General features: G+C 44.4%; 1 protein-coding gene across 3 annotated transcripts in view; it reads left to right on the forward strand.

Annotated features, from left to right (window-relative positions):
* LOC137944132 (uncharacterized) overlaps window positions 1-25,687 on the forward strand; it is a 75,000-nt gene that overhangs the window by 46,670 nt on the left and 2,643 nt on the right. For all 3 annotated transcript variants that reach the window (XM_068789672.1, XM_068789673.1, XM_068789674.1), the window contains exons 11-12: window positions 7,071-7,142; window positions 22,347-22,409. In XM_068789672.1, the coding sequence (XP_068645773.1) occupies window positions 7,071-7,142; window positions 22,347-22,409 (135 nt within the window). The remainder of the gene's footprint in view (window positions 1-7,070; window positions 7,143-22,346; window positions 22,410-25,687) is intronic.

Consider the following 25,687-nt stretch of genomic DNA (forward strand, 5'->3'; position numbering starts at 1 on the left):
GGACATCCAATAGCACTACCATCAAAATTCAGTTTATGCAGTCGCAAGGGGGAGGATCCCTGATAGCCATTCTAAGAGCTCTACTAGGGCTAGACATGTGAGCCATCAAAGTCCAATTTTCCCGAAGGGAAACCCTTGATAGATTGGCAAAATCCTTATTTGTATGAAGCCAGCTCGAGATGAGGCCGACGACAGGAGAAGCCGTATTGTCTGGGGTGCCAGCTTTGGAGTTGAATCTCCGGTTGTTCCGCTAGAGCCAAATGCATCATGGAACATGCGCAAGACAGGCCGAAAGAATTAAATTGCCCAACCGAGGAAGGAGAATCCCTCGAACCATCTCAAAGGTGCCAAAGAGGTCTTCATGTAGCCCTAGTTGGAGCCCCATTTTTTGAAAGATCTTCATCCAAACTTGCCACAAAAATCCACAGTGTAAGAGGACATGCTGGACTGTCTCTTCACACTCACAGCAAAGGGGACAAGAAAGATCGGGGGCAGTGAAGCCTCTTCTATGAAGGTTGTTTGAAGTAAGAATTTGTTCTCTGATGGCTGACCACACGAAGAATTTGATTTTGCTTGGCGCTGAGAGTTTCCAAGCTAGATTTGCCTTGTGCTCATGAGGACTATAGTCTTGCTTTTTGATATGAGAGTAAGCCGAAGTGACAGTGAATCGGCCATTATTACTCGGCTTCCAAATCAGTTTATCAACTGAGTGCTCCCGAATAATAGTACTGTTGAGTTTAGTAAGGAGAGCAAAAAGCCAACGATTCCTCATCATTTAATCCCCGACGAAACGGAAGACTTCAAGAGTGATCACTCCATGAATCAGCCACTGAGCAAGAGAGGTCGCTTGCCACCCTATGCAGCCCTGGAAAGTCCTCTGAGAGAGATCGGGGGCCACACCATTTGTCCGACCAGAAGAGAAGGGTCCTTCCATTGCCCGTGTGAAATGCGGTAGCCTCTCTGAATACCGGAAGGAGCTTGAAAACTGATTTCCATATCGGGGATAGAAGGCCAGCAGTGCCACCCTCTCTCCACTATGCACCTGAAAACTGAAGGTAGAATTTCACCATATTCTTCCATAAACTATTGTGCTTGTTGTTGAAATTCCAAATCCATTTGAGCATAAGAGCTTTGTTTATTTCTCTTGTAGGCTGGATGCCCAATCCTCCCCTATTATGAGGCATGCAAATATCTTTCCAAGTGACCAGATGGTATCTGAAGGTATCTTCTGAACCCCTCCATAGAAATCGTCGACAGATGACATCAATTTTGGAGCAAAAGGAGGCCGGACAGTGCATGAATGATAACAGATAATTTGGCAGCCCCGCCAGACAAGACTTGAGGAGAGTGAGACGCCCCGCTCCAAGTGGCTAGCCTCTTTTCAAAATTCTCAATGAGGGGGGACCATAGTGATGCCGAAGGCCGAGAATCAAAAAGTGGGAGTAGAAGATATGTAGTTGGCATATTTCCCACAAAGCATCCCAGATAGTCCGCTATATTCTGAAGCCCAACTGGATCAATGTGATAGCCAAGGAGAGTGGTTTTTCCCCAGTTTATGTTATGACCGGAAGCCAATTCAAATAATCCCAGCACGACACACAATTTTCTGATCTGATCTATAGTACCAACCCCGAAGTGAATAGTATCATCTGCAAACTTGAGAATCGGAATATCAAAAGTTGTGCAATCAGTCGTGGGTAGGAGCCATCCCATGTTCTTGGCCGAGTAGATCAAGGAGGATAGGTATTCTGCTACCACATTGAAGAGCAGGGGGGGAGAGGGGGTCTCCCTGTCTGATTCCCCTGGTTCCCTTAAAATACCCGCAAATTGTGCCATTGAGAAGGACGGAGTAGCTTGCAGAGGAGATGCAACTTTGGATCCAGAAGCGCTATTTTTCTCCGAATCCCATCTTCCCCAGGAGGGTGTCCAGAAACTTCCAGTTAACTCTATCAAATGCCTTTTCGAAGTCAAGCTTGAGGATGAATCTGGGGAGCTTTCGGACTTTGAAATGATGACTAAGTTCATGACATATGGCTGAATCAAGAATGTTTCTTCCCTTAATAAAAGTACTCTGGCCATGGTGAATGGCAATAGGGAGGATTGCCCTGAGACGACTAGCAAGGAGGCGCGCAATCACCTTATATGCACTAGTAGTGAGACTGGTCGACCGGAAGTCGGATGGGAGCTCTGCCTCTTCTATTTTAGGGATGAGGGCGATGAAAGAGGCTCTGATACTCCTATATCTGATGCCATGCTGATAAAAGGAGTGGGCCATGCTGGAAATATCTTCTCTGATGAAGGGCCAACATCGACGATACAATTCCCCATTGAATCCATCCGGGCCAGGAGCACGATCCAAAGGAAGACCAAGGGCTGCAATTTCAATTTTCCTCGTAGTGAAAGAGAGCTCGATGAGACTAGCTGCAACTGATGGAATAACTTGAAGGTTAACCCTTTGGAAGAAGGGCCGAAGTGGCTGGTGATCAGAGTATAAATTTGCAAAAAAATTCACTAGTGAGTCAGAAATAATGACTCGGTCCGAGGTGGTCTCACCGTTGACGCTGAGCATGGCAATGCGGTTGGCCCTTCTTTGTGCAGAGGCGACTGCATGGAAGAATTTAGTATTAGCATCCCCATTGGAGAGCCATTTGAATCTTGCACGTTGCTTCTTGTGCATTAACTCGCTGTGGGCGAAGGACTGCAATTACCCTTAAAGGGCATACCTCTGAGAGACTTCCGGAGAAGAGAGACCTCTGACTTCCTCCTCCGAGTCGAGAACGGCTATCTGAGCAAGGGCATCAGTTCTCGCAGTTGAGGAAGAGGCCTTCTTTTCAGAAGCCCAAGACCTCAGTAGCGGCTTTAACATCTTAAGCTTGATCCCACCCTCTCTGTCCTGCAACTATCATATTCTCCCAACTATCATATTCTCTGTCCGACATCCAATTATTGTTGAACCTGAAAGGGGGGGGGGGGGGGGGGGGGGGGGTGGGGCAACTGCCAAAATGGGTATCAATCATAATCGGCCAATGATCAGAGACGACTCTATTGAGCACTTTGCCAGAGATGTTACTGTAGAGTTGAAGCCAATCATTGCTGGCTAAGAATCGGTCCAGCTTTGAGAGGACAGGGGGTTGCCTGCCATTTGACCAAGTGAAGGTCTTCCCAGATAGGGCAATCTCGTCCAAGTCCCAGCTGCCAATAAAATTCCTAAATAGCCTCATGGAGGTAGTGATTCTTCGGGATGGCGGGGATTTCTCGTGGCAGAAGCGAGTGACATTGAAATCACCTACAAGCATCAGAGGAATACGCCACTTCTGACAAGTCCTCGATAGATCCTCCCAAACTCATGGTGTCTGGTAGGGCCGTAGACACTAACTAGGCACCAAATATTCCCCGAACCTTTGTCTCGCAGCTTGATGCTAAGGGAATAAGAGCCACTGCAACGATCAAGCACCTCAGTAATACTGGTGTCCCATATCAGTATGATACTGCCTGCCAATCCCACTGCATCCACTGAAGCCCAGGCGGGCTCCTTTAGGTGCCACAACTCACAAATGTTTCTAAGAGGTAGATAAGCTACCTTGGTTTCTTGGAGAACAACAACATTTGCCTTGGTAGAGGCAAGGAGGTCCCTAATAGAGGCGCGGCGACGCAAGGACCCAATTCCACGGACATTCCATGAAAGAATAATCATTGATCATTTTTCATCTTTTTTGACTTCTCAGATGGGTGACTTTCTCCCTGGAGAGGCTCCGCGAAGACGGTGCCCATCACCTTGGCAAGTTCCACTATCTGGGCCCAGGTTTCTGGTTCATATTTGTGTTGTTCTGACTAAAGAGCTGCCACAAGTACTTGAGCTCGTTCACCCGACTTTGGAATGATGAAATCTCCCGTCTCTGGGTTGCAGGGGTATCGAATGGTGGCACTGGGTCCTCCCTGTAGAAGTTGTCTTGTCTCTGCTGCCCTCTAGCTCGGCGCTGGTAGGTTACAACGGGAGGGGGAGAATTGTTTTGCCTATGGGCACGAGGAGTGCACTCAATGCTTCCGGACTCTGCATCAGAGAGGTAATTTTTAGGGTGGGGATTTCTCTAGGGTGAGCTAGGGGGGGATTCCAATATCTAGGGGGGAAGATTGTGGAGTGTGGGGGTTATGGGGATGATTTGTGGGGCTATGGGGGGGGGGGGGGGTGTATTTCTGGAGTTAAGACAGAGGTGTGGACGACATCTGGATCTTGGTCAATGGTATTTTTTGTGGGGAACTGGGTTGAGTGGGTGGGTGAGTGATGTGTTGGATAAGTGGGGGGAATGCTGGGAGGTCAGCGAGTATAGTTCCCATGCCAACTATAAGGCTGCCTAGAGGGGATCACAACTGCTGGGAGGGGGCAGAGTCGAGATGTGCACTTCCCAGCTCATTGTTTGGCTGTGTGATTTCCCAAGGTTTGATTGTGCTTTCGAGGACCACATCTCTAAAATCTTCCATCACAGCGATGTTGCTACGGATCCAGTATCGTGCTTTGTCCACCATGATGCATTTGAAATATTGCCCTTCACATGGGTGAAGAGGGTTGATGAGGATCCGGGCCTCATACAGACGGTGCCAATGTTCTGTGAGTGGGTCCAAGGCAATGATAGTGCCAAACTCAGATACGACTCTCGAAAAGACCACATTCTGCCATAGCTCAGTAGGAAGCCCTGTAACTGTGACCCATTGGCCGTACTGGCTGGAGGGTGCCGAGGGGAGCCACTCTGAGACCCCAATGATGCCAGAGCTGGTGTGGGGTATGATGGCAAGAGCCGCAGAAGACTCCTGCTGGGTTCCGAAATGAACAAGCCAAGTTTGGGGACTGAAATAGGAGATTCTAGGAGTGTAAGGGAGGTGAAGTGCGTCAATCAGCCATTGAAGAATGCTGGATTTGATGACTTCGGGGGTTGTTTGGACGATAATGGAGCGAGTCAAAATTCTGTGCCCATCATGGAGAAGGTTTGGTGGGATTTGGATGATTTCGGGTGTTTCTGTGGGAGTAGGGGGGATTGATGCATGGTTTTGGGGCAAATGAGGAATTTTCGGGGAGGAGGGGGTGCTGATATGAGTAGGAGGGGATGTCGGGAGGGTGTTTTGGTGGCGTTGGGTTGCTGGGAAGAGAATGGAAATCTTACTCTGGCATCACCGGGTCGGATTGGCTCTTCTGCTGTGGCTAGTGCTGCGGAGAAGCTTTGGAGTGCATCGCCTAGCTCATTCCAGCCAAAACCCGAGTTTGTGGCCTCAGGTACGAATAGCCTGGCTAAAATGGAGGTTCCTCTTCTGTGGGTGATCCGACATTCCTGATGACCACGGAAGGCAGTCACCGAGAAGAGGAACATCGAGTCCCGTGACCAAAGCTCATGGGATTTTTTAGTTTCCGAGGTAGTTTTCTGGAACTGATGCCTAAAATTGTGGATCGCTTCTACTGGGACACAGATGAATGAAAGCTTTGATCCATCGGCTGAGGAGATACAGATCACCAGACCTGATTTCCGGATGACTCTCTCGAAGGTAACTCTGCATTTTCCGTAGCTGAAGCGGAAAATACTATTTCGCTTCTTCCGGCGAGAGACCGTTGTCCAACGAGCTTCGTATTCCTCCGTCGGAGCCTTAGAAAGGTCGCCGGAGCGGTAGCTGGACGGATCCGACCGTCTGTGATTTTTTCTTCCTCGTTGTGGAGAGACATTTCCTCCATTTCTTCTCGTCGCAGCATCGCCAAGCCCTCTGTCGGCGTCGGAAAGGCTCGCCGCAGCCTTGCCTGAGTAGCGGTAGTCGACGGGGGTGGTCCGGTTGCCGGCCGTAGGGACGGCAACCGTTGGGAGTGCTCTCTCTCTCTCTCATTTGAGGGTTTTGGAGCACGTTAGCAGTTTTGAAATAGACGGCGCACAATACGATCGCTAACGGCGTACGTTACGATGATTAACGGCGCACGCTAAGCGAAATTTCGCCCGAAATCGCCCAAAATTGCCCTCTCTCTCACTCACGTTCAGATTCTCTAGATGGAGTTGTATTAAAACACAACCTAGAACAAAAGATCAGGGGAGCTCTCCCTTTACAATAGGGGATTGGAGGGAGGCTCACTACTTAATAAGCTATTGAGCAAAGGAATTCGAAGATCTAGGGATGTGAGACCAAGTACAAACAATGCGGGGCACTATTGGAAGATGGGCCCAAGTCCACACGACCGAGGAAGGCCACAAGTCCATGTGTGTGGAAGATGGGCTCAAGCCCATAAGACCAAGGAATGCCCACACATCCAAGAGATGTGGAAGATGGGCTTAAGGCCCATAGACCAAGGAGAAGGCCCACAAGCTCATACAATGAGGACAAGATGGTAAATAGAGAGTCATCTCATAGAGATGGCATTGATGTAATTAGGTTAAAATTTCAGGGGCATTATTATAATATTTTTGGATCATTAATCTATAAATTGAGCTTTAGGGGAAGGGTTAGGACAACAAGTCCATAACCTCTTCTTCCTCTGTATTTCTCTCAATGGGTGTCTCTTGCTTTTTCTCCATGAGCTAAATCCATGGAGTCCTGAAAATCAACAGGCACAATATTCATAGTTTCATTAAAGATATCCCAATGTCGCCAGAGGCGGAAATGAGCTAGAGAAGGACCATCTAATCGCCACCTTGGAATCACCCTTGATGAGAAGTGGGCCATTGAGGTGATCACGGAATATAATGAGGCTGTGAAGGAGAGCCCATCTTCAAAAGTTTATGTTCTAATATTTTGACAAAATGGCAAAAAAATTAAAAAAATTCTGCAAAAAAATTTCAACAAAATAGCTTTCCGGTGATGCTGTGAAATTTTGTCGTGCTGTATGGAAACTCCATTGCATGAATCCATCTGTCATCCATTAGGCATGTTGAATCATAATCTCCCATGGCGGAACCTTTAATTTCTGGCATCAGATTTCTTAAATAAAGCCTAATTGTTATTCTTCTGTACAATTCTCTGCTGTTATTTCCATTAGTTGATAAGTTCACATGACTAAACATAGAGATCAGTTACTTAGAAACTGCTAAATTTTTGAATTGCAGGCTCCTCATGAAGAATTTGAAGAGTATCTTACACATCTTATGGGTGAACAGTGCACTGGAGATAGAAATGAGGTAATGTTCTGAACTGTTGAGCATTTTGCTATTGTACTGAAAAGTGCCATTAGTGGGTGAAAGTCCGACTTCAGTGTGGTTTAGGAAGATCCTGGACTTGCAGCTCACATATGTGTCCTAATGAGTTCTAGTAGTGTTTATAAATTGACCAAAAACATCTCCCTTTATTCTGACCAGAATTATCAAATAAATCACCATTGTGAGCCCTCAGTTTAGTATTTAAACCCTGTGATCTTACATCCCAGTAATTGAACTAGCACTGGGCTGATCGTCCATTAAGAGAGATTTAATAACTTGCACTAGGCAGTAACTTATTTTTTCTGAGTATAGTGAGGATTTCATTAAAGAGGATATAGAATTTAAAAAATTAAAAAATTATGTCCACTATACCATCAAAAATAAAATTGCTCAAGTCAACACCAGAAAAATCAACCTGTATCCACCAACATGAATGATTCTTACAAATCCAAGTCCTTTGTTTTTTTTTTTGAAAAATGGTGCATATATTGAAAACAAAGAAGAAGAATACAAACCTAATGTCGGGGGCCTGAATTCACAACAAAGTGTTGGAGAGAAATGCCCACCTTGGCCTGGAAATCTGCCAAGTGATTAGCAGATCGTGGAATGTGACTCCACTTACAGTTTAAAGGAGAAAACAAATTACATATCTCTTTGAATATATCCCAGTGACGCCATGGGGGATGGCCGTGGTTTGCACACCTGTTGATGACCACTTTTGAATCGCCTTCAATACAAAGAGGACCAGAGAGGTTGCTAGAGAAGATTTTGAGCCCGTGTAAGAGGCCCGAGAGCTCTGCTGTAGTAGAGTCTGAGATACCGAGGAGGCTGGCATAGGAGAAGAGGAGATCACCCTTTTCATCATGGATGACACCACCGAACCCTGCTGGGCCTGGGATGCCGAGAGCACTTCCATCAAAATTGAGTTTCAAGAACCTGGGGGGAGGAGGGGCCCAAATTGCCATAGTAGGATGGCAAGGAGGCAAGGAGGTCCCATACATAGGCAATAGGGTGCTTTAGGAGAGTTGAGGAGAGGTGGTCTAGGAATTTGTAGGCGGAGGATGTGGAGAAGGTACCTTTTGGACAGGGAGTCCAGATTAGCATGTCACCTGAGGTGTTTGGCTGTCTGATTGGGAGGAGGTGAAGGAGTTCAGATGCAAGGAGAGCTTCTGGGTCAGTGAGATGCCTTCTGAGATTTAAATTCCAGTCCCCATTTTCTAACCAGATGTCAGAAATGAGAGCTTCTGAGTTACCTAAGAGGCCATATGTTTCTGGAAAGCTAATGCTGAGTGGAGATTGGCCAATCCACCAGTCATTCCAGAATTTAGTTGATCCTCCATTTCCAATATAACATTTTGCATCCACTTTGAATTTGGGAAGGAGCCGAACGATTTTTTTCCAGACAAGTGAGAGAGAATAGATTCTCCCTCCTTCTATCCACCATCTAGAGTGAATATTTGTTTTTCTGCAACAAAGGCTCTCCAAATCAAATTTGGTTGCATATTAAATTTCCATATCCACCTAAGGAGAAGAGCAGAGTTTGTGTCGTTGATGTTCTGGATTCCCAATCCACCCAACAGTTTTGGTTTGCACACTTCCTCCCATTTGACTAGATGATATTGTTTTTCACCATTCGGGCCACCCCAAAGGAAACGCCTTTTTAGAGTGTCAATTCTGTTTCTGATAGATGTAAGGCAGTGGAACATAGACAAAAAATAGGTGGGTATACCATGCAGACATGATTTGATTAGAACTAACTTGCCTGCTTTAGATAAGAATTTCCCCCGCTAGGTGGCGAGTCGCCCTTCCAGACGCTCAATGATAGGGTGCCAGGAAGCTTTAGAGGGGAAACGGGGAGTTAGAGGCAGTCCCAGATAGGATCCAATAGATGATTCTATGTTTGCAGCCAAGATAATTTGCCATGGAGCTGAGTAATCCAGGTTCAATGTCGTAACCGGAGATAGAGGATTTCTCCCAACTAATTTTTTGTCCAGAAGAGACTTCGAATAAGCTCAAAAGGGCGCTCAAATTATGAATTTGGGTGAGGGAGCCATCACATATTGGAGGAGGCTAATATTGAGGGTAGGGTTAGAAGAAATAGGATTAAGCCATCCTGACATTTTTGCTAGACGGACCAAGGCAGCTAATTGTTCTCCAATGAAAGTGAACAGAAAGGGTGAAAGAGGGTCCCCCTGCCTGATTCCCCTGGAGCCCTTAAAATAACCACAGAGTATGCCATTTACCAGAATAGAATAGGATACATTAGAAATACAACTTCTCATCCAGAATCCATCGGGTGGAGAAACCCATCGTATCAAGGATGTGATCGACTAGCTTCCAATTGACTCTGTCAAAGGCTTTTTCAAAGTCAATCTTAATAACAACTCTTGGGTTTTTGGATTTTTTGAACGTGTGGAGGATTTCGTGGGTGGCCATTGACGAGTCAAGGATGTTCCGACCAGCAATAAAACCACTATGGCAGGGACTGATGATTTTTGGGAGGACAGATTTGAATCGTTTGGCTAAGAGGCGGGCAAGGATTTTGTAGGAGCTTGTGGTGAGGCTTATGGGCCTGTAATATTTGGTCAAGACAAAACTGGAGTTTTTTGGGATAAGGGCAATGAAAGAGGCGCCAACGGATTTATATGTGATACCAACTTGTTGAAAGTTGTTTACAAAATTATGCACATCATCTCTGATAACGTCCCAAGATTGGTAGTAGAGTTTACAATTGTAGCCTTCCGGGCCAGAGGCCCTATCTCTAGGCATTCCAAGAACTGCTGCCTTAATTTCTTCATAGGAGAAAGGTCTTTCCAGATGCATAGCCTCAGATACAGAGATCCTACGGAAATCCATCTGGTCCAGGACATGCCGGTTGAAATTTTCCTCCGATTACAAACCTGAAAAAAACTTGACAAACTCGTTAGCAATAGAGACACTATCCGTACATTCCTCACCATTTATTATCATTATAATTATTTTTATTTTTTAAATGATGCTGATTTTTATTAAGGCAAAAGCTCAAGAGTGGATATTACAAGGGAGGGAAGCCTTCCCAAACAATGAGAGATTGTTGGGAAGTTCCAAATTTTGCCAATTTATCAACCAAAGAGTTGGCTGATCTAGGAATGAGATTCCAATTACAATGTGTAGAAGATACAATGTCAGCAATACTATCCGTGATGGGCTAGTGGCGCCAAGGGGGGAGGCTGTCCTTGGAACACCAACTAATAACCGTCTTCGAGTCGCCTTCAATGATTAACTTGCCATGGAGACGATCCCTGAAGATTTGGAGACCGAACAACAGAGCACTAACTTCAGCAGTATTAGAATCGGCAATGCCTACCAGACCAGCATAAGAAATAATAGGGTCTCCATTGTGACCTCTGAACACACCACCTGGTCCTGCTGGACTAGGACATCCAATAGCACTACCATCAAAATTCAGTTTTATGCAGTCGCAAGGGGGAGGATCCTAGATAGCAATTCTTGGAGCTCTGCTGGGGCTAGACATGTGAGCGATCAAATTCCAATTTTCCCGAATGGAAACCCCTGATAGAGTGACAAAATCCTTCTTTGTAAGGAGCCAGCTCGAGATGAGGCCGACGGCATGAGAAGTCGTGTTGTCTGGGGTGCTAGCTTTGGAGTTGAATCTCCGGCTGTTCCGCTCGAGCCAAATGCACCATGGAACATGCGCAAGACAGGCCGAAGGATTTAACTTGCCCAGCCGAGGAAGGAGAATCCCTCGAACCATCTCAAAGGTGCCAAAGAGGTCCTGATGAAGCCCCAGTTGGAGCCCGATTTTCTAAAAGATCTTCATCCAAACTTGCCACGAAAATCCAGTGTAAGAGGACATGCTGGACTGTCTCTTCGCACTCACCGCAAAGGGGACAAGAAAGATCGGGGGCAGTGAAGCCTCTTCTATGAAGGTTGTCTAAAGTAAGAATTTGTTCTCTGATGGTTGACCACACGAAGAATTTGATTTTGCTTGGCGCTGAGAGCTTCCAAGCCAGATTCGCCTTGTGCTCACGTGTACTGTAGTCTTGCTTTCTGATATGAGAGTAAGCCGAAGTGACAGTGAATCGGCCATTATTACTAGGCTTCCAAATCAGTTTATCAACTAAGTGCTCCCGGATAATAGTACAGCTGAGTTTAGTAAGGAGAGAGCAAAAAACCAACGATTCCTCATCATTTAATCCCCGACGGAACAACAGACTCCATGAGTGATCACTCCATGAATCAGCCACAAAGCAAGAGAGGTCGCTTGCCACCCTATGCAACCCCGGGAAGTCCTCTGAGAGAGATCGGGGGCCACACCATTCGTCCGACCAAAAGAGAAGGGTCCTTCCATTGCCCGTGTGAAACGAGGTAGCATATCTGAATACTGGAAGGAGCTTGAAAACTGATTTTCGTATTGGGGATAGGAGGCGAGCAGTGCCACCCTCTCTCCACCATGCACCCGAAAACTGAAGGTAGAATTTCACCATATTCTTCCATAAACTTTTATGCTTGTTATTGAAATTCCAAATCCATTAGAGCATAAGAGCTTTGTTCATTTCTCTTGTAGGCCGGATGCCCAATCCTCCCCTATTATAAGGCATGCAAATATCCTTCCAACTGACCAGACGGTATCTGAAGGTATCTTCTAAAACTCTCCATAGAAATCGTCGACTGATGGCATCAATTTTGGAGCAAACGGAGGCCGGACAATGCATGAATGATAACAGATAATTTGGTAGCCCCGCCAGACAAGACTTGAGAAGAGTGAGACGCCCCGCTCCAAGTGGCTAGCCTCTTTTCAAATTTCTCAATGAGGGGGGACCATAGTGATGTCGAAGGCCGAGAATCAAAAAGTGGGAGCCCAAGATATGTAGTTGGCATATTTCCCACAGATCATCCCAGATAGTCCGCCATATCCCGAAGCCCAGCTGGATCAATGTGATAGCCAGGGAGAGTGGTTTTTCCCCAGTTTATGTTCTGACTGGAAGCTAATTCAAATAATCCCCGCATGGCACACAATTTTTTTATTTGATCCATAGTACCAACCCCGAAGCAAATAGTACCATCCGCAAACTGTTGAATTGGAATATCAAAGGCTATGCAATCAGTCGTGGGGAGGAGCCATCCCATGTTCTTGGCTGAGTAGATCAAGGAGGATAGGTATTCTGCCACCATGTTGAAGAGCAGGGGGGATAGGGGGTCTCCCTATCTGATTCCCGTGGTTCCCTTAAAATACCCACAAATTGTTCCGTTGAGAAGGATGGAGTAGCTTGCAGAGGAGATGCAGCTTTGGATCAAGAAGCGCCATTTTTCTCTGAATCCCATCTTCCCCAGGAGGGTGTCCAGAAACATCCAGTTAACTCTGTCAAATGCCTTTTCGAAGTCAAGTTTGAGGATGAATTTGGGGAGCTTTTGGACCTTGAAATGATGACTAAGTTCATGACATGCCATGGCTGAATCAAGAATGTTTCTTCCCTTAATAAAAACACTCTGGCCATGGTGAATAGCAATAGGGAGGATTGCCCTGAGACGACTAGCAAGGAGGCGCACAATCGCCGTATATGCACTTGTAGTGAGACTGATCGACCGGAAGTCGGATGGGAGCTCTGCACCATCTGTTTTTAGGGATGAGGGCGATGAAAGATGCTCTGATACTCCTATATCTGATGCCATGCTGATAAAAGGAGCGGGCCATGTTGGAAATGTCTTCTCTGATGAAGGGCCAGCAACGGCGATAAAATTTCCCGTTGAATCCATCCAGGTCGGGAGGACGATCCAAAGGAAGACCAAGGGCTGCAATTTCAATTTCCCGATTAGAGAAGGGGAGCTCGATGAGACTAGCTGCAGCTGATGGAATCACATGAAGGTTAACCCTTTGGAAGAATAGCCGGAATGGCTAGTGATCAAAGTATAAATCTGCAAAAAAATTCACCGGTGAGTCAGAAATAATGGCTCAGTCCGAGGTGGCCTCACCGTTGACATTGAGCATGGCAATGCGGTTGGCCCTTCTTCGCGCAGAGGTGACTGCATGAAAGAATTTAGTATTAGCATCCCCATTGGAGAGCCATTTGAATCTTGCACGTAGCTTCCAGTGTACTAACTCGCTGTGGGCGAAGACTGCAATTGCCCTTGAAGGGCATACTTCTGAAAGACTTCCGGATAAGAGAGACCTCTGACTTCCTCCTTAGAGTCGAGAGCGGCTATCTGAGCAAGGGCATTGGTTCTCACAGCCGAGGAAGAGGCCTTCTTTTCAGAGGCCCAAGACCTCAACAGCGGCTTCAACATCTTGAGCTTGAGCTTGATTGGGAAGGCCCACCTTCTCGGTCCAGCATCAGTCATATTCTCCCAAAAGGATTGGAGAGATAGATCAAAAGAGGGGTCTGCCATCCAATTATTGTCGAATCTGAAAGGGCAGCATTTATTAGAAGAGAGGATATACGGTTAGTTCTCTTTCAACCAAAGGCAATTGCATGAAATTTTTTTGTATTTCCATCCCCTTCAGATAGCCAGCAGAATCTGGCACGCAAAATCATTCCCAAATAATAATTATATAATAAACCTAGATAACAGAAAAGTCTATACAACTGTCAACTCTGTTTCTTCTAAATTCACATCAAAACCACAACACTAAAAGTTTCAAACTACGCTTGTGGAGTTGTTTCCAAACACTAATTAACAATATAGCATTGTTAAGTCACAAACCGGTAGAGAAGAGTCTCACATGGTGCTGTGTGGAGCGACTCGGGAGTCCCCCTGGGTGAAACTCCTCTTCACCCCCACGGTTCATCCCATCTTGGCCTCCCTGCCACCTCTTGAAGCAGACTTCAACGAAGAGTTCAGCAATGGAAAGACCCTTCCACAGCGGTAGAAGCAGAGCGACAACTTGAGGACAGAAACTCTGGATGATGACGATCTAGGCTGGCAAACTGTGACCAGCTGAGCCTCCCGAAGAATACTCCGTCATATTTCGCCAGGAAACTCCACCACATTCACCTTTAGATATAGGAAGATATTTATTTTTTGAAACGGTGATGATTTTATTTCAAAAGAGAGCAAAAAATACATCAAGGGAGGCCTTCCCTTACAACAAGAGATTGAAGGGAGGGACCCAATTTAGCACAAGATTCAGCAGTTGTATTGGCTGATCTAAGTACATGAGACCAAGAGCAAGGAATAGAGGAGATAAGGTCCATAATATCAAGAAAATGCTGCCAATGATGCCATGGAGGGAAAGAGGCGGTGGAACACTATCCAATGACCACTTTCGAGTCCCTTCCACAGTGAGCGGAATGCTGAAGTGATTCGGAAAAATGCGGAGACCGTGGAGAAGGCCTGAGAGTTCCGTCATAGTTGAGTTTGCAATGCCGAGAGGACTAGAATAGGATATAATAGCCATGCCTCCAGGATTGAAGATCAGCCCACCGAAACTAGCCATCTCAGGATTCCCAAGAGCACTACCATCAAAGTTGAGCAAAGTAACCGGCAGGGGGAGGGGGGCACATGAAAGGCAAATAAATTCTTTCTGAGTGAGAATCCAGTACAAATGATCTCAACAGCTGAGTGAAAGACACAATCAAAACATCAGAAGTTCCTCTCCTTCCAAAGCACGTAGGGATGTGAGCAACACATGATTCTATTGCAGCATGCGCTCCAGAGGAAGAATCTCACCTTGGGAGGATCCATGAGATGCCAAGCAATGGCAGCCGGGTGAGGGGGGGGGGATGTTCGCTGTTATCAGGAAGCTAGATCATCCAGTCAGCCACCTGAGCACGAAACTTAATACCGCTAAGTCCGTCAATCAAGACGCAAATGGTAATGGCCTCCTCGTTAGTGAAGCTGCACATCTGACAACATATTGGAAACTCTGGCAACATTGGACAGAGCAGCACCAAGGAGCATTGGACTGGTGAGTTTGTTTTCTACCTCGCCACTCTACTTCATCATGGCCACTTAGAATGTAGAATCACTTAATGCCGTCGGCGATCAATCATGGAAATCCTTTTTATCTCCCAACTCACCAACTCCAACTTCGGTTGGGATGCCTTCTGTAACTGCCTCCTCCAATTCCTGCCTGAAACACCCCCAATACAGCATGCTGCAGACCCCCCTCACCCACTTTCAGCCAGCCAACGTCCAACTCATATAGACAAAAACTGTCTTCCTCACATGAGCTTCTCTGGCTAAGATATTTCAAAACCTTGGCCAAAGAAACAATAACTCATACATCTTCGCCAATGGAAGAGCTAATGGACTGGTCCCCCACTCTCACCAATTATTCATTTGGTCAATGGATCACTGCAAAAGGAATTCCAGTGGAACTCTGGTGCCAACATTACCCTGGAAAGCATCACCAATATTTTTGGTACACTAGTGCACATAGACAACAACATCAAATCACTAGTTCACCTTTCTTTCGGTGCCCCCCCCCCCCCCCCCCCCCCCCCCCCCCCCCCCCAAGCAAACAGACACTCAGTCCACTTTTCAGAAATCTCTTCCACCTATCCCCCCTTCTGCTCCTGCCTCTATGACTCTGTCACAGATGCCAGATCCTGCCTCCGCATTGGTATCAGTGGATAACGACCTTGCCCTGACAGTCTGCCAACTTCTCTTCGACAGTTTCAGAAGTCACTGCAATTCCCAGATCTGTCATTCAGATAACTCTCACCCGTTGACCTTCAAAGAAAACTCAAATCCCCAACTGTCTCCCGACATTGAGTCACTGCTCATGTGGACCCATGCCAAATCCAGCTGTTTGCCCCCCCTGAAACTGGCCTCCTTCCAACACCTGGCAACCTCCAACCACCCAACATTTACTCCCATCACCAGCTCACTGTCCCCTCTATAGTCCAACTCTAAACTCTAACTGTCGAACCTTCTATATCTCACCCAGCTTCACCATTCCTTTGCCCTAATCCACTTTCAGTTATGAATCAGCATTCCCCCTCGACTTACCATTCTCATATGGATTTTTCTCCCTCCGTCAACACTGGCCATCGACCAGCCTCATCCCAGCACAAGCCCAACCAACTGCAACTTGCAACCCCCCTAAACACCTACAGTCGAAGAGGGAAGGCTCGTTAGCAACACTTTGCATCTAACAAATCAAGCGCTCCTCCCCTTGGAGATCGATTCCAAAAATTTGTAGAGGCACAATTAGAAAAACACAAATACCGAGCAGATGAATGGGACCAGATGATAGAACTTGCTGTAAAATTTGTAGTTGTCTACTCAGGCCAATTATCTGGAACTGAGGAGACTGCAGAAATCCCCAAGCTGCCCCTCCTAACGATTATCATCTCCTAGAACATCAGGGGAGTCAGCTCGCATTCTAAGTGTGCCATTGTCAGAAAGATCCTTGTAGATTGTAAGCCCTCCATTGCCCTACTTCAGGAGACTAAAGCTCAATCATTTGACAATTCAAGTTGTTCGTGACCTCTGGTACTCTCCGGAACCTGAGTGGACAGCCATTAACGTCAATGGTCATGCTGGCAGACTTCTCATCAATTGGAACCCCAATCATGTTGAAGCACTTCTTTCGGTTTCAACAACTTTCTCCATTGGAATTCAGTTTCAGGATCGCCACTCAGGTCACACTTGGGCCGTGGCTGGTGTCTATGGCCCCACCAGGTATCTTTTGGGTTTGTGCCGGCTTCTGGGATGAATTGTTGAACCTCTCCTCCAGCTTTGGGACCTCCCCTGGATTCTGGTGGGAGATTTCAATGCAATTCGCTTTTGCAGCAAAAAATCCCCCCACTAGCAGAATAACTTCTCAATGTGTGTGTTTGCCAACCTCATTGGCAGCCTTGAATTGACGAAGATCCCTCTTGGGGGGAAGGAGTTCACTTGGACAAATGGCCCACAATCCCCAATTCTCTCCAAACTTGATTGGTTCCTTGCCAATCCTGGCTGGCTCCAATTCCACAGAAACACCTCCGGAAGGGTTCTTAACTGAGCCTATTCTGACCATTGGCCGATTTTTGTTGACACTAATTCCTAGCCTTGGGATCGCTCGCCCTTCCGGTTTGAAAGTTGCTGGCTTCGGGACCATGATTTTGACGCCAATTTTACGGACTGGTGGCAATCTATTCTGCCTGGCCCCAACCCCGGCTGGACTTTTCCTCTTAAGTTGAAGATGCTCAAAGCCAAAATCCAATCCTGGTCCTCTATTCTGACTACGGGCCAGGTTTCGTTGGCTGTTCGGTGGAGATGGAAACACGTAATTCTTCCACTCCATCGCCTCAGCCAGGAGGAGAGCTAACCGAATCATCTCCCTCAACATTGAGGACCACGTGAGATTGGATAGACTCTCTATCACTAATGCTATTGTGAAGTTTTTCATAGAGCTATAGCGGTTTGATCGTCTTGTGTTCCAACACCTTCGGTACCGATGGAATAGCGACATTGTTGCTGCCAATCTGGAGTCCCCTTCTCCCACTCTGAGATTGATACTACTGCCCCTCAGGATGCCTACAGACCGTGCCCCACAGCCTGATGGTTTCAATGGGGAAATTTACTACCATTGCTGGCAAACTATTAGCGAGGATGTATACGCCCTTGTCAAAAACTCCCACCAATGCGACATTACATACCAGGCTATGGGAGCTTCATTCATGCTTTGGTGCCTAAGAAAATCAACACTGATCATCCTTGGGACTTCAGACCTATTAGCCTCATCACTAGTACTTATAAGATTATTGCCCGGCTGATGGCTAATAGATTCCAAAGTGTCCTACCTCAGATTATTCACCCATGTCTGAGTGCCTTATTTGCAGTTGAAATATCCCAGCTATGGCTGTGCACAAGCTTCTTGACTCATTCAAGCGCTCCAAACTTCCCAAATCACGATCATAGCTGAGCATCTCTCCTTGATGCTTCATCACGCTAAGCACATTGGATGACTCTCCCATCTCGAATCAGCTGGATCAAGACATTGCTATTTTGCAATACGCCGATGTTATGATCCTCTTTGGGGATGGCACCATGGAAAAATTTATCAAATTCAAAGAGTTGCTGAGTCTATTCGAACTCTCCTCAGGTCAAAAAGTCAGCTGGGCCAAGTCCTCAATCACTGCGTACAATATTGCGTTGGACACCCTTTATTCCATGGCTTCCTATCTTGGCTGTAAAATTGCCAACCTTCCCAGCACTTATCTCAGTCCCGCTGTTAGATTGCTCCCCAAATAAGTGTTGCTGGAGTCAAGTTATTGAAAGAATGGAGCACCGCCTTGCAACCTGACAAGGCAAGTTCCTATGAAAGGCAGGCAAACTTACTCTTATAAAATCTTGCCTCCATGGAATACCGAGTTACTTTCTCTCTCTCTTCCACTGCCTAGTTGCTGTTGCTAGCCTGTTGGAGTTTCTGAAATGGAGATTCCTTTGGGGCGGTCCCGATGGAGAATGGAAGTACCACCTTGTGAACTGGGCCGAAGTGTGTTTAACCAACTCATCTCAGCGGTCTCGGCATCAAAAGTATCTCCGACACAAACTCTACTTACCTGCTCAAGTGGCTATGGAGATTTAACACTTCTCCTTCGTTGATTTGGCGCTCTTTGGTTGCTACCAAAGCTGGTCAGCATAAGAGATGGTGGTTGGAGGGTGGCAGCTGACATCGACTCTCGCTAATTTGGAGGAAGATTTTTCTCCTCCCATTGTTCTCCGCCTTTGTTAAATGCTTCTCCGGCAATAGTCATCGGACAAAATTTTGGTCTGATAGGTGGCTGGGAGATAATCCGTTGTCGGTCTCCTTCAGCTCACTCTCTACCACTCTCTACCCTCTCCAATTACCCCACAGACTTGGTTGCTAATGTTTGGCAGCAGTCCGGAAATTGGAATTTACAATTGTGGAGGGGACTCATGAATGCTGTGGCAATGGAGGCCTCGAATCTTCTCTCCACACTTGCAAGCATAAAAATCAGAGCCTCTACTCTGAATCAGCTCATCTGGACCCTATGCCCAAAGGGCTCCTTCTCGGTCGCTTCCGCATACAATGCTCTTCTTGGCGACACTACTACTCACTCTAGCCACCCAACAGCTTGGTTTGGTCCCTCTATGCGCCTTCTCGCACTAAGTTCTTCGTGTGGTGTGCATGTAGAAATAAAATCCTCACATCCGACAACTTACTCAGGTGCAGAGCTCCAATTCCAGACCCTTCCTGCCCCTTTTGTTACATCTCTTTAGAATCAGTCAATCATGTGCTCCTTCACTGCCATTTTTCCCAGGAAATTTGGGCCAATCTTTTGAATCGGTTTGGCATCCAATATTGCGTCACTTGTGACTTCCCATCTATGATTCGCTCTCTCATTGGCTCTCGGCTTCCAAAGCTAGGTAGAATGCTCATCTCCAGTTGCGCGGGTCATATCCCCTGGGCCCTCTTGAGATGAGAATTTCCATGTTCTACTTGAAGAGTGATCCAAAGTGGAGTTGAACAACAGTGTACAAATAAAAGTATCTCTCAATGTTTTATTTTTTATTTTTCTTTTTTTGAGAAAAAGGTGGGTAATTGTATTAAGAAAGCAAAAAAGAGGAAAAGCAACACCCGTTTCAACAGAAAGAATGGGGATAAACTGCTTTAAGAAGGGAAAGGATGAAATTACAAGTCTGGGGAAGAAACAAATAAATCATTCAAATATCTCTTCTCTAGCCAGGGGACCAAGGAAAGTGGTGCCAAGAGATGGAAATAGTTTGTGCAAGGGTGCATGTCCCCATTGCAGAGAGCCACAATCAAGAAGGATAGGGCAATGATTAGAAGTCAGCCTCGATGGCCCACAAGCATTTGAATTTGGAAAAGTTTCTTACCAGTCTGTAGATACCAGAAAATGATCCAACATTAAGAAGTCTGCTGACCCTCTCATTGCTGGAGTGATGTGAGAAATGCTAGAACTTCTTTCATGAGTATATAAAACTGTATTAAGTCTCCGACAAACATTATCTCCATGATTGTGAAGTTCCTCCAAGATTTCACCTCTTGCGTTTATTTGTACCGTACACGTTGCTTAGAACAAATCGTTTCTCTTCTGTCTTCGAATAATATGGACACACAAATTGGCCAGCAAATATGACAATCATTTCAAACACTGCTTTGCCCCAAGTTGTCAATAACCCACTGGAGGCGCCATGTGATGGTTCCATTCATCTTCCATTTCTCTGTGACCAAAAATCACCATAATACTGTTAGAGCAGTTCAGAAGTTTGGACTCCTGAGTTAGGACAAGAGAAGGCTTATTGATTGAAAGAACATCCCTAATAATCTACTGCTCCCTCTCATCCCCAAGACCTCTTACATTCCGGGGTATGACTTTCATGAGCGATTAGGATCTCTTTGCATTGTCATTACCCTCAGTTTTCTGAGGAGTTAATTTTCTGATGAAGCAATGAAATAGTGATAGGTTTGCTTTCAGACCTCTTTATGTTTGCTTCCTTCCACACTTCTATTCTGGCTGAGCCCTGTTTGGAGATTTCTGAATCGTTTTCATGAGTTTTTCACCCCTTTCCATGATATTCTTATCCATGCTGACAAGGTTGGTGTTCGATTTTCTCCTACTGTACGTTAACTGGATATCTGATCTTTCTGGGTTGAGAGGTAATGGAGGCTGGGATGAAGAGCCAGCCTCCCTCACCGACTTCATGCCTCACTGGGAGCTTGATGTCTATCAGAATGATGCCAATCGCCCGACCCACCATTAGTTGATGCTCTGTGATCTTGTGATTGAGCAATTGACTGATCAGGTGGTATTTGATAAATAATTTTGTCATTTAATAAAGCACCAACTTGATTTCCATGGCCCACTGACAAGAGATCAACATGATGGCCAAGTGGGGCAGGATGAATGCTTGTCCCTCCAATGGCTGTCTCTATCTCTATAATTGGATCCACCATATTGTGGGTTGCACCACTCCACTCCATGTAACGTCATCGCCTGTACATCATTGTTAGTTGGGCCCACATGGCCTGCATTCCATTATCTGTGCAATGCTCATAAGGGTTAACTTGAATTTGATTTAAAATGGAACATAATGTGGGTGAGAACGGCTGATGGTAGTGGAACTCTTACTCTCCCATGTGGATGCTTGATATCTGAGGTTAAGATGGAGATCTGATTATCATCCTGCACAATCAAATTAACTGGGTCTGCTTGGTGTCATCTTCTACCTCTCCTGTGATCCTATTTTTTGCAACTTCTGCGATAGGTTTCGGGTGAAATTTTCACTCAGAGACACACTTTAAGTCAACAAAAGAGTCTTTGAAGAGAGAATAGCTTGAATCAATCAAAATTTGTGCTTGATCCAATCAACTTCCAAAGAATGTTTTCTCGTCCATTTGAACAAATCTGCATATCTTCTCCGACAGATCATAATGACATTATGACTCCATAATTGAATTGGAATTCTAGTAAGAACCATGCAATAGCAATTGTTACTGTTTCGCTGATTCTCCCATGGCTTTATGTCTATGAATACAGTGCTCAACTGAGCTAGGCAATGCTTTGATTCTTCAAGTCTATCGACGGAAGAGAAATGGACCAACATCTGTTGCCAGAAAATGCCACGTGTAATCCTTCCACTAGGTTCCACCAACCAGCTATCCAATTGAATAACTGGATAACATCTCATTTGTCTTCTACTGTTATTCCCACTATACATCTCTCCAGACAATTGAAATTATTCCGTTTCAATTCTGGGTTGACTGTGGCGAAAGTAGAAACGAAGTTGTGGAGTAACGAGAGGAATTCTTACAAATCTTCTCCTATCCTTTTCCTTTCATGATATAGCTTTAATCTCTCCTTATCCCTGATTTATCTATAAATTATTTTAGTGTAGTATTTGTGTCTACTAGGTATGTTTAAATTTATTTTTAGTTGATTTCCATTAAGACTTGGAATTACATTTTAATTTGCTTTCAGTTGGCTGTCGCTCATACTAGATTGAAAAAGATCTCAAGAGAAGCTAACATTTAGTCATCTTATTTCAATAAAATTAATTCAGTTCAGCCTGGGAACCCTTCCAGTGAATTTTTATCCGAAAATCTACTTCATCAGGCCTTGTTAATAGAGATTGATTACATCTGATTCCAACGGTTTGATATGAACAGATAGTTATTTAGGTTATTGTTTCTTTGGATCAGTTTTGAGCACAGGCTGCTGACAGACTACTCTTTTGACGTTAAGCATGTTGCCTTTGTTTTTTCAGATGACTCAGCTTCCAGAAGGTGTTACTGAATTATTGCACCACCAAACGCTGTCTGTCCCTTTGGTATGTTGAAATCTAGCCAGTGTTACATATTTCTTTCAATTATAACTTCATTACCAAACCTGATAATGCAAATGCACTAATTGTAACCAGTAGTTGTAATGCTGCATTTTTCTTGAGATGGAATTTATCTGTGAATGACAAAAAGGGTTTTCTTACAGAGCTATTTCATATTGCATTTGGTCTTGTAATGAAGTTAGAAACCTTATTGTTGATTTCTAGGGCCAACATATAAACAAAAGAAATCTCAAGGGAAGGAGAGAAGAGAGGAACTCTAGCTCTTGGGAGAGAGGAGAGAACAAACCAAGGGAGTGAAAGAAGAGGAAGAGAGAGAGAGATGTAAGGACAAATTTGAGCCAAGAGGAAGAAGCTCAAATGCTCTACCCCATGCCTTGAGGCTATATTTATAGTTGTGAAAAGGTGTTTGCAATGGCTACAATTCCCCTTAGGGCTACATGCTTCAAAAGGAAAAAGCCATAAGAAGATATACACTAGCTTGTGTAATTACAATTCTATACCATATCTATGAAAGTTCTCTTTATTTACTAGCCATGTCACCCCTACACGTGGGTGTCTTTTAAAACTCCCCCTCAAGCTGGTGTTTTTAACTCCACTTTTCAAATAATCTTGGTAAAAAAACTTGTGTACTTGAAAAAGAAATTTTGATTGTCTTTTTTTCATTCATCTTGTTCTTTTTTTTTTTTTTATGAAATGTGATTTTATTAAGAGAACAAAAAGGAGGAGCAAACTCCTTACAACAAGAGATTGTAAGGAGGCTCCTTGCTTTGCTTAAACATCAGCCACATAATTTGCTGATCTCGGAATGAGAGACCAAAAACAGTCAAATAAATTGACAATATCCATAATTTAAAAAAAAACGTCCCAATGGCGCCACAGAGGCGCAGAGGAATTCTCACCAACCAATCACCACCTAGGAGTCTCCCTCAATCAGGATGGGCCCGGAGCAATGATCGTGGAAAACACAGAGCCCATTAAGTAGACTTTGAAGCTCAGCCGTCATGGAGTCCGCAATACCGAGAGGGCCGGAGAAGGAGATGATCTGGTTCCCAAGAGAGTCACGAACCATGCCGCCAAAACCCGCTAAGCATGGGTTACCGAAAGAAGATCTGTCAAAGTTCAACTTAAGGACACCAGTAGGTGGCAGGGTCCACTCAGAAATAACTGGGGGCTTCGAAGAAGTGTGGACCTGGGCAAGACATCTCCAATTATTTCTAATGGAAGATCCTGAGAAGGGGGTGAAAGCTTTTTGAGCGTGGAGTCATGTAGCAATATTGCCTCAGATGCTTTCAATGACTCTATCTTGAGTGTTGAACTTGGTATTGAATCTCCTTTGATTGCACTCTAGCCAAAGGCCCTAGGGGATGAATGTGGAGCAAACAGAGAACATCAATTTTCCAAGACCAGGGACAGGTGTCCATGCAAGCATTCGGCATGCGGCGGGTAACTCCTCTGGGAAGCAGAGATGGAGCCCCCAATTCGGCTAGTAATCGACGTCCAAATCTCCCAAGAGAAAGGGCATAGGAGAAGCAGATTGTTCACATCTTCTTTGTAGTCTTCATCTTGTTCTCCCCCTTATTTGGATATTCTAGTCACATAAAATTTGATTACCACGACAAGTGGAATTCTAAATTGTTAGTTACCTCTTTCTTGTACTTCTTCTTCTAAATATGGAATTCGGAAGGAGGCGCAACCACTGCAGCACTCAACTTCTAATCTGAATTCTTACACGTAAAGAAAACAAGAGAACGTACATCAAATTAATAGAGTAATGAATGTGACTAGACATGATTCAGCTTGTAGAATCTTTCATGGTAGATTTTGTCACCTACTTCATCCTTCATACTTCTCCTTCTATTCTCCCCTTTAAACTGGGAGGTAATGACAATGATCCCAGTTTGAAACAAAAAAAAATTGTTGTAGTAATTATCTCCTTCATCAAGGTGTCTCAAGGATGAGTACTCAATCAAACACACTCTAACAAAGTAAAAAAAACATGGATGATAAAGCAAGAGTTGAAACTAACCTCAAAGGATAGAGAACAAAATAGTGATAATAATAACTAAAGAGTGTACCAATAAAAAGTCTAATAGGACTTAAAAACACCCATATATATAAAAAAAAAAGGATCAACTGAAGTAACACACCAAGTGGTTGGCCTAAGTCGGTAAACAATACTCAAACAGGATGGTAGGAGAAAGGTAACCGAGTAAAAGGGTAATGGGGGGTTAAAGGAAGAGAAAATAACTACTGTTGTAATAAGAAGGAGATTGTAACAGTAGTGAAATAACTTAAAAGAAAATTTGACCAAATCTGAGCCAAGTGGGAGATAAAAAAAAGTTCCTCTATGAATATGATGATTGAGGAAACACTAAAGATAATCTCTAATAAGAAACTTTTGAGATGGAATAGAATAATGGAAACTTTCTAAACATAGACTTCTCATATAACCCAATTACTTTTTAACACAACCAGACTAATTTGGAAAGAAAATATTGAAGAGATAAACTCTGGAATAAGGGAGATTTAGAAAATTAATATTTTGAATTTAGAATGAGGAAACAAGACTTTCTAAATAAAAAATTTAAAACTTTGTCAAAAAGGAAATTATACTCATATAGGGAAAACCTTATCTTAAGGAAACTAATGTAATGTGAGATCAAAGACAAAAAACTTTTTCAGGAAAGATACTCAAGTTGGTAAAATCTTGGCTAGATGAAATAAATAGGAAATTTAACCAACATTAGCAACTCAAAAAGTGAATAAAAAAATTGCTTAGATTCTGTTTTTCGCATGCAATAAGCTACCAGCATGACCTTTGCTTCTTCCAATGTGGTTATCTCTCTCTAGAAAGATTAGATTGAGAAACGGTCTATTGGGATAGAAAGTAGACTCGCGTAACTTTCTTTTGAGTTATAATTCTCAATATGAATTCTCAGCCATGTTGATACAAATTGTTAAAAAAATTGAGGCTTTATGCTACTACACAAATTTTTTTTGTTGTTTGACCTTTGTTGCTTCAGATGTCGATTTCTCTTTCTAGAAAAGTTTGATTCCAATAATTCATTGTGAGTAGAAAACTATACTCAAAGATCTTCTAACGGTATATAATTTGCTATATAAACCGTATGGTAAAAGAGGTAGGAAAACCAATAAAAATAGGAATTGGGAAAGAAACTAAAGGGAACGAGAAACTCCTCTTTTTTCTTTTTCTTTTTCTTCTTCTTCTTCTTCCTCCCTTTCTTCTCCATCTTCTTCTCCTT

The sequence above is a fragment of the Aristolochia californica genome, unplaced genomic scaffold, assembly GCF_029961685.1.
Source record: "Aristolochia californica isolate CCGP_79_NKW_82.1479 unplaced genomic scaffold, dmAriCali1.0.hap1 SCAF_11, whole genome shotgun sequence".
In the NCBI taxonomy this organism is placed as follows: Eukaryota; Viridiplantae; Streptophyta; class Magnoliopsida; order Piperales; family Aristolochiaceae; genus Aristolochia; species Aristolochia californica.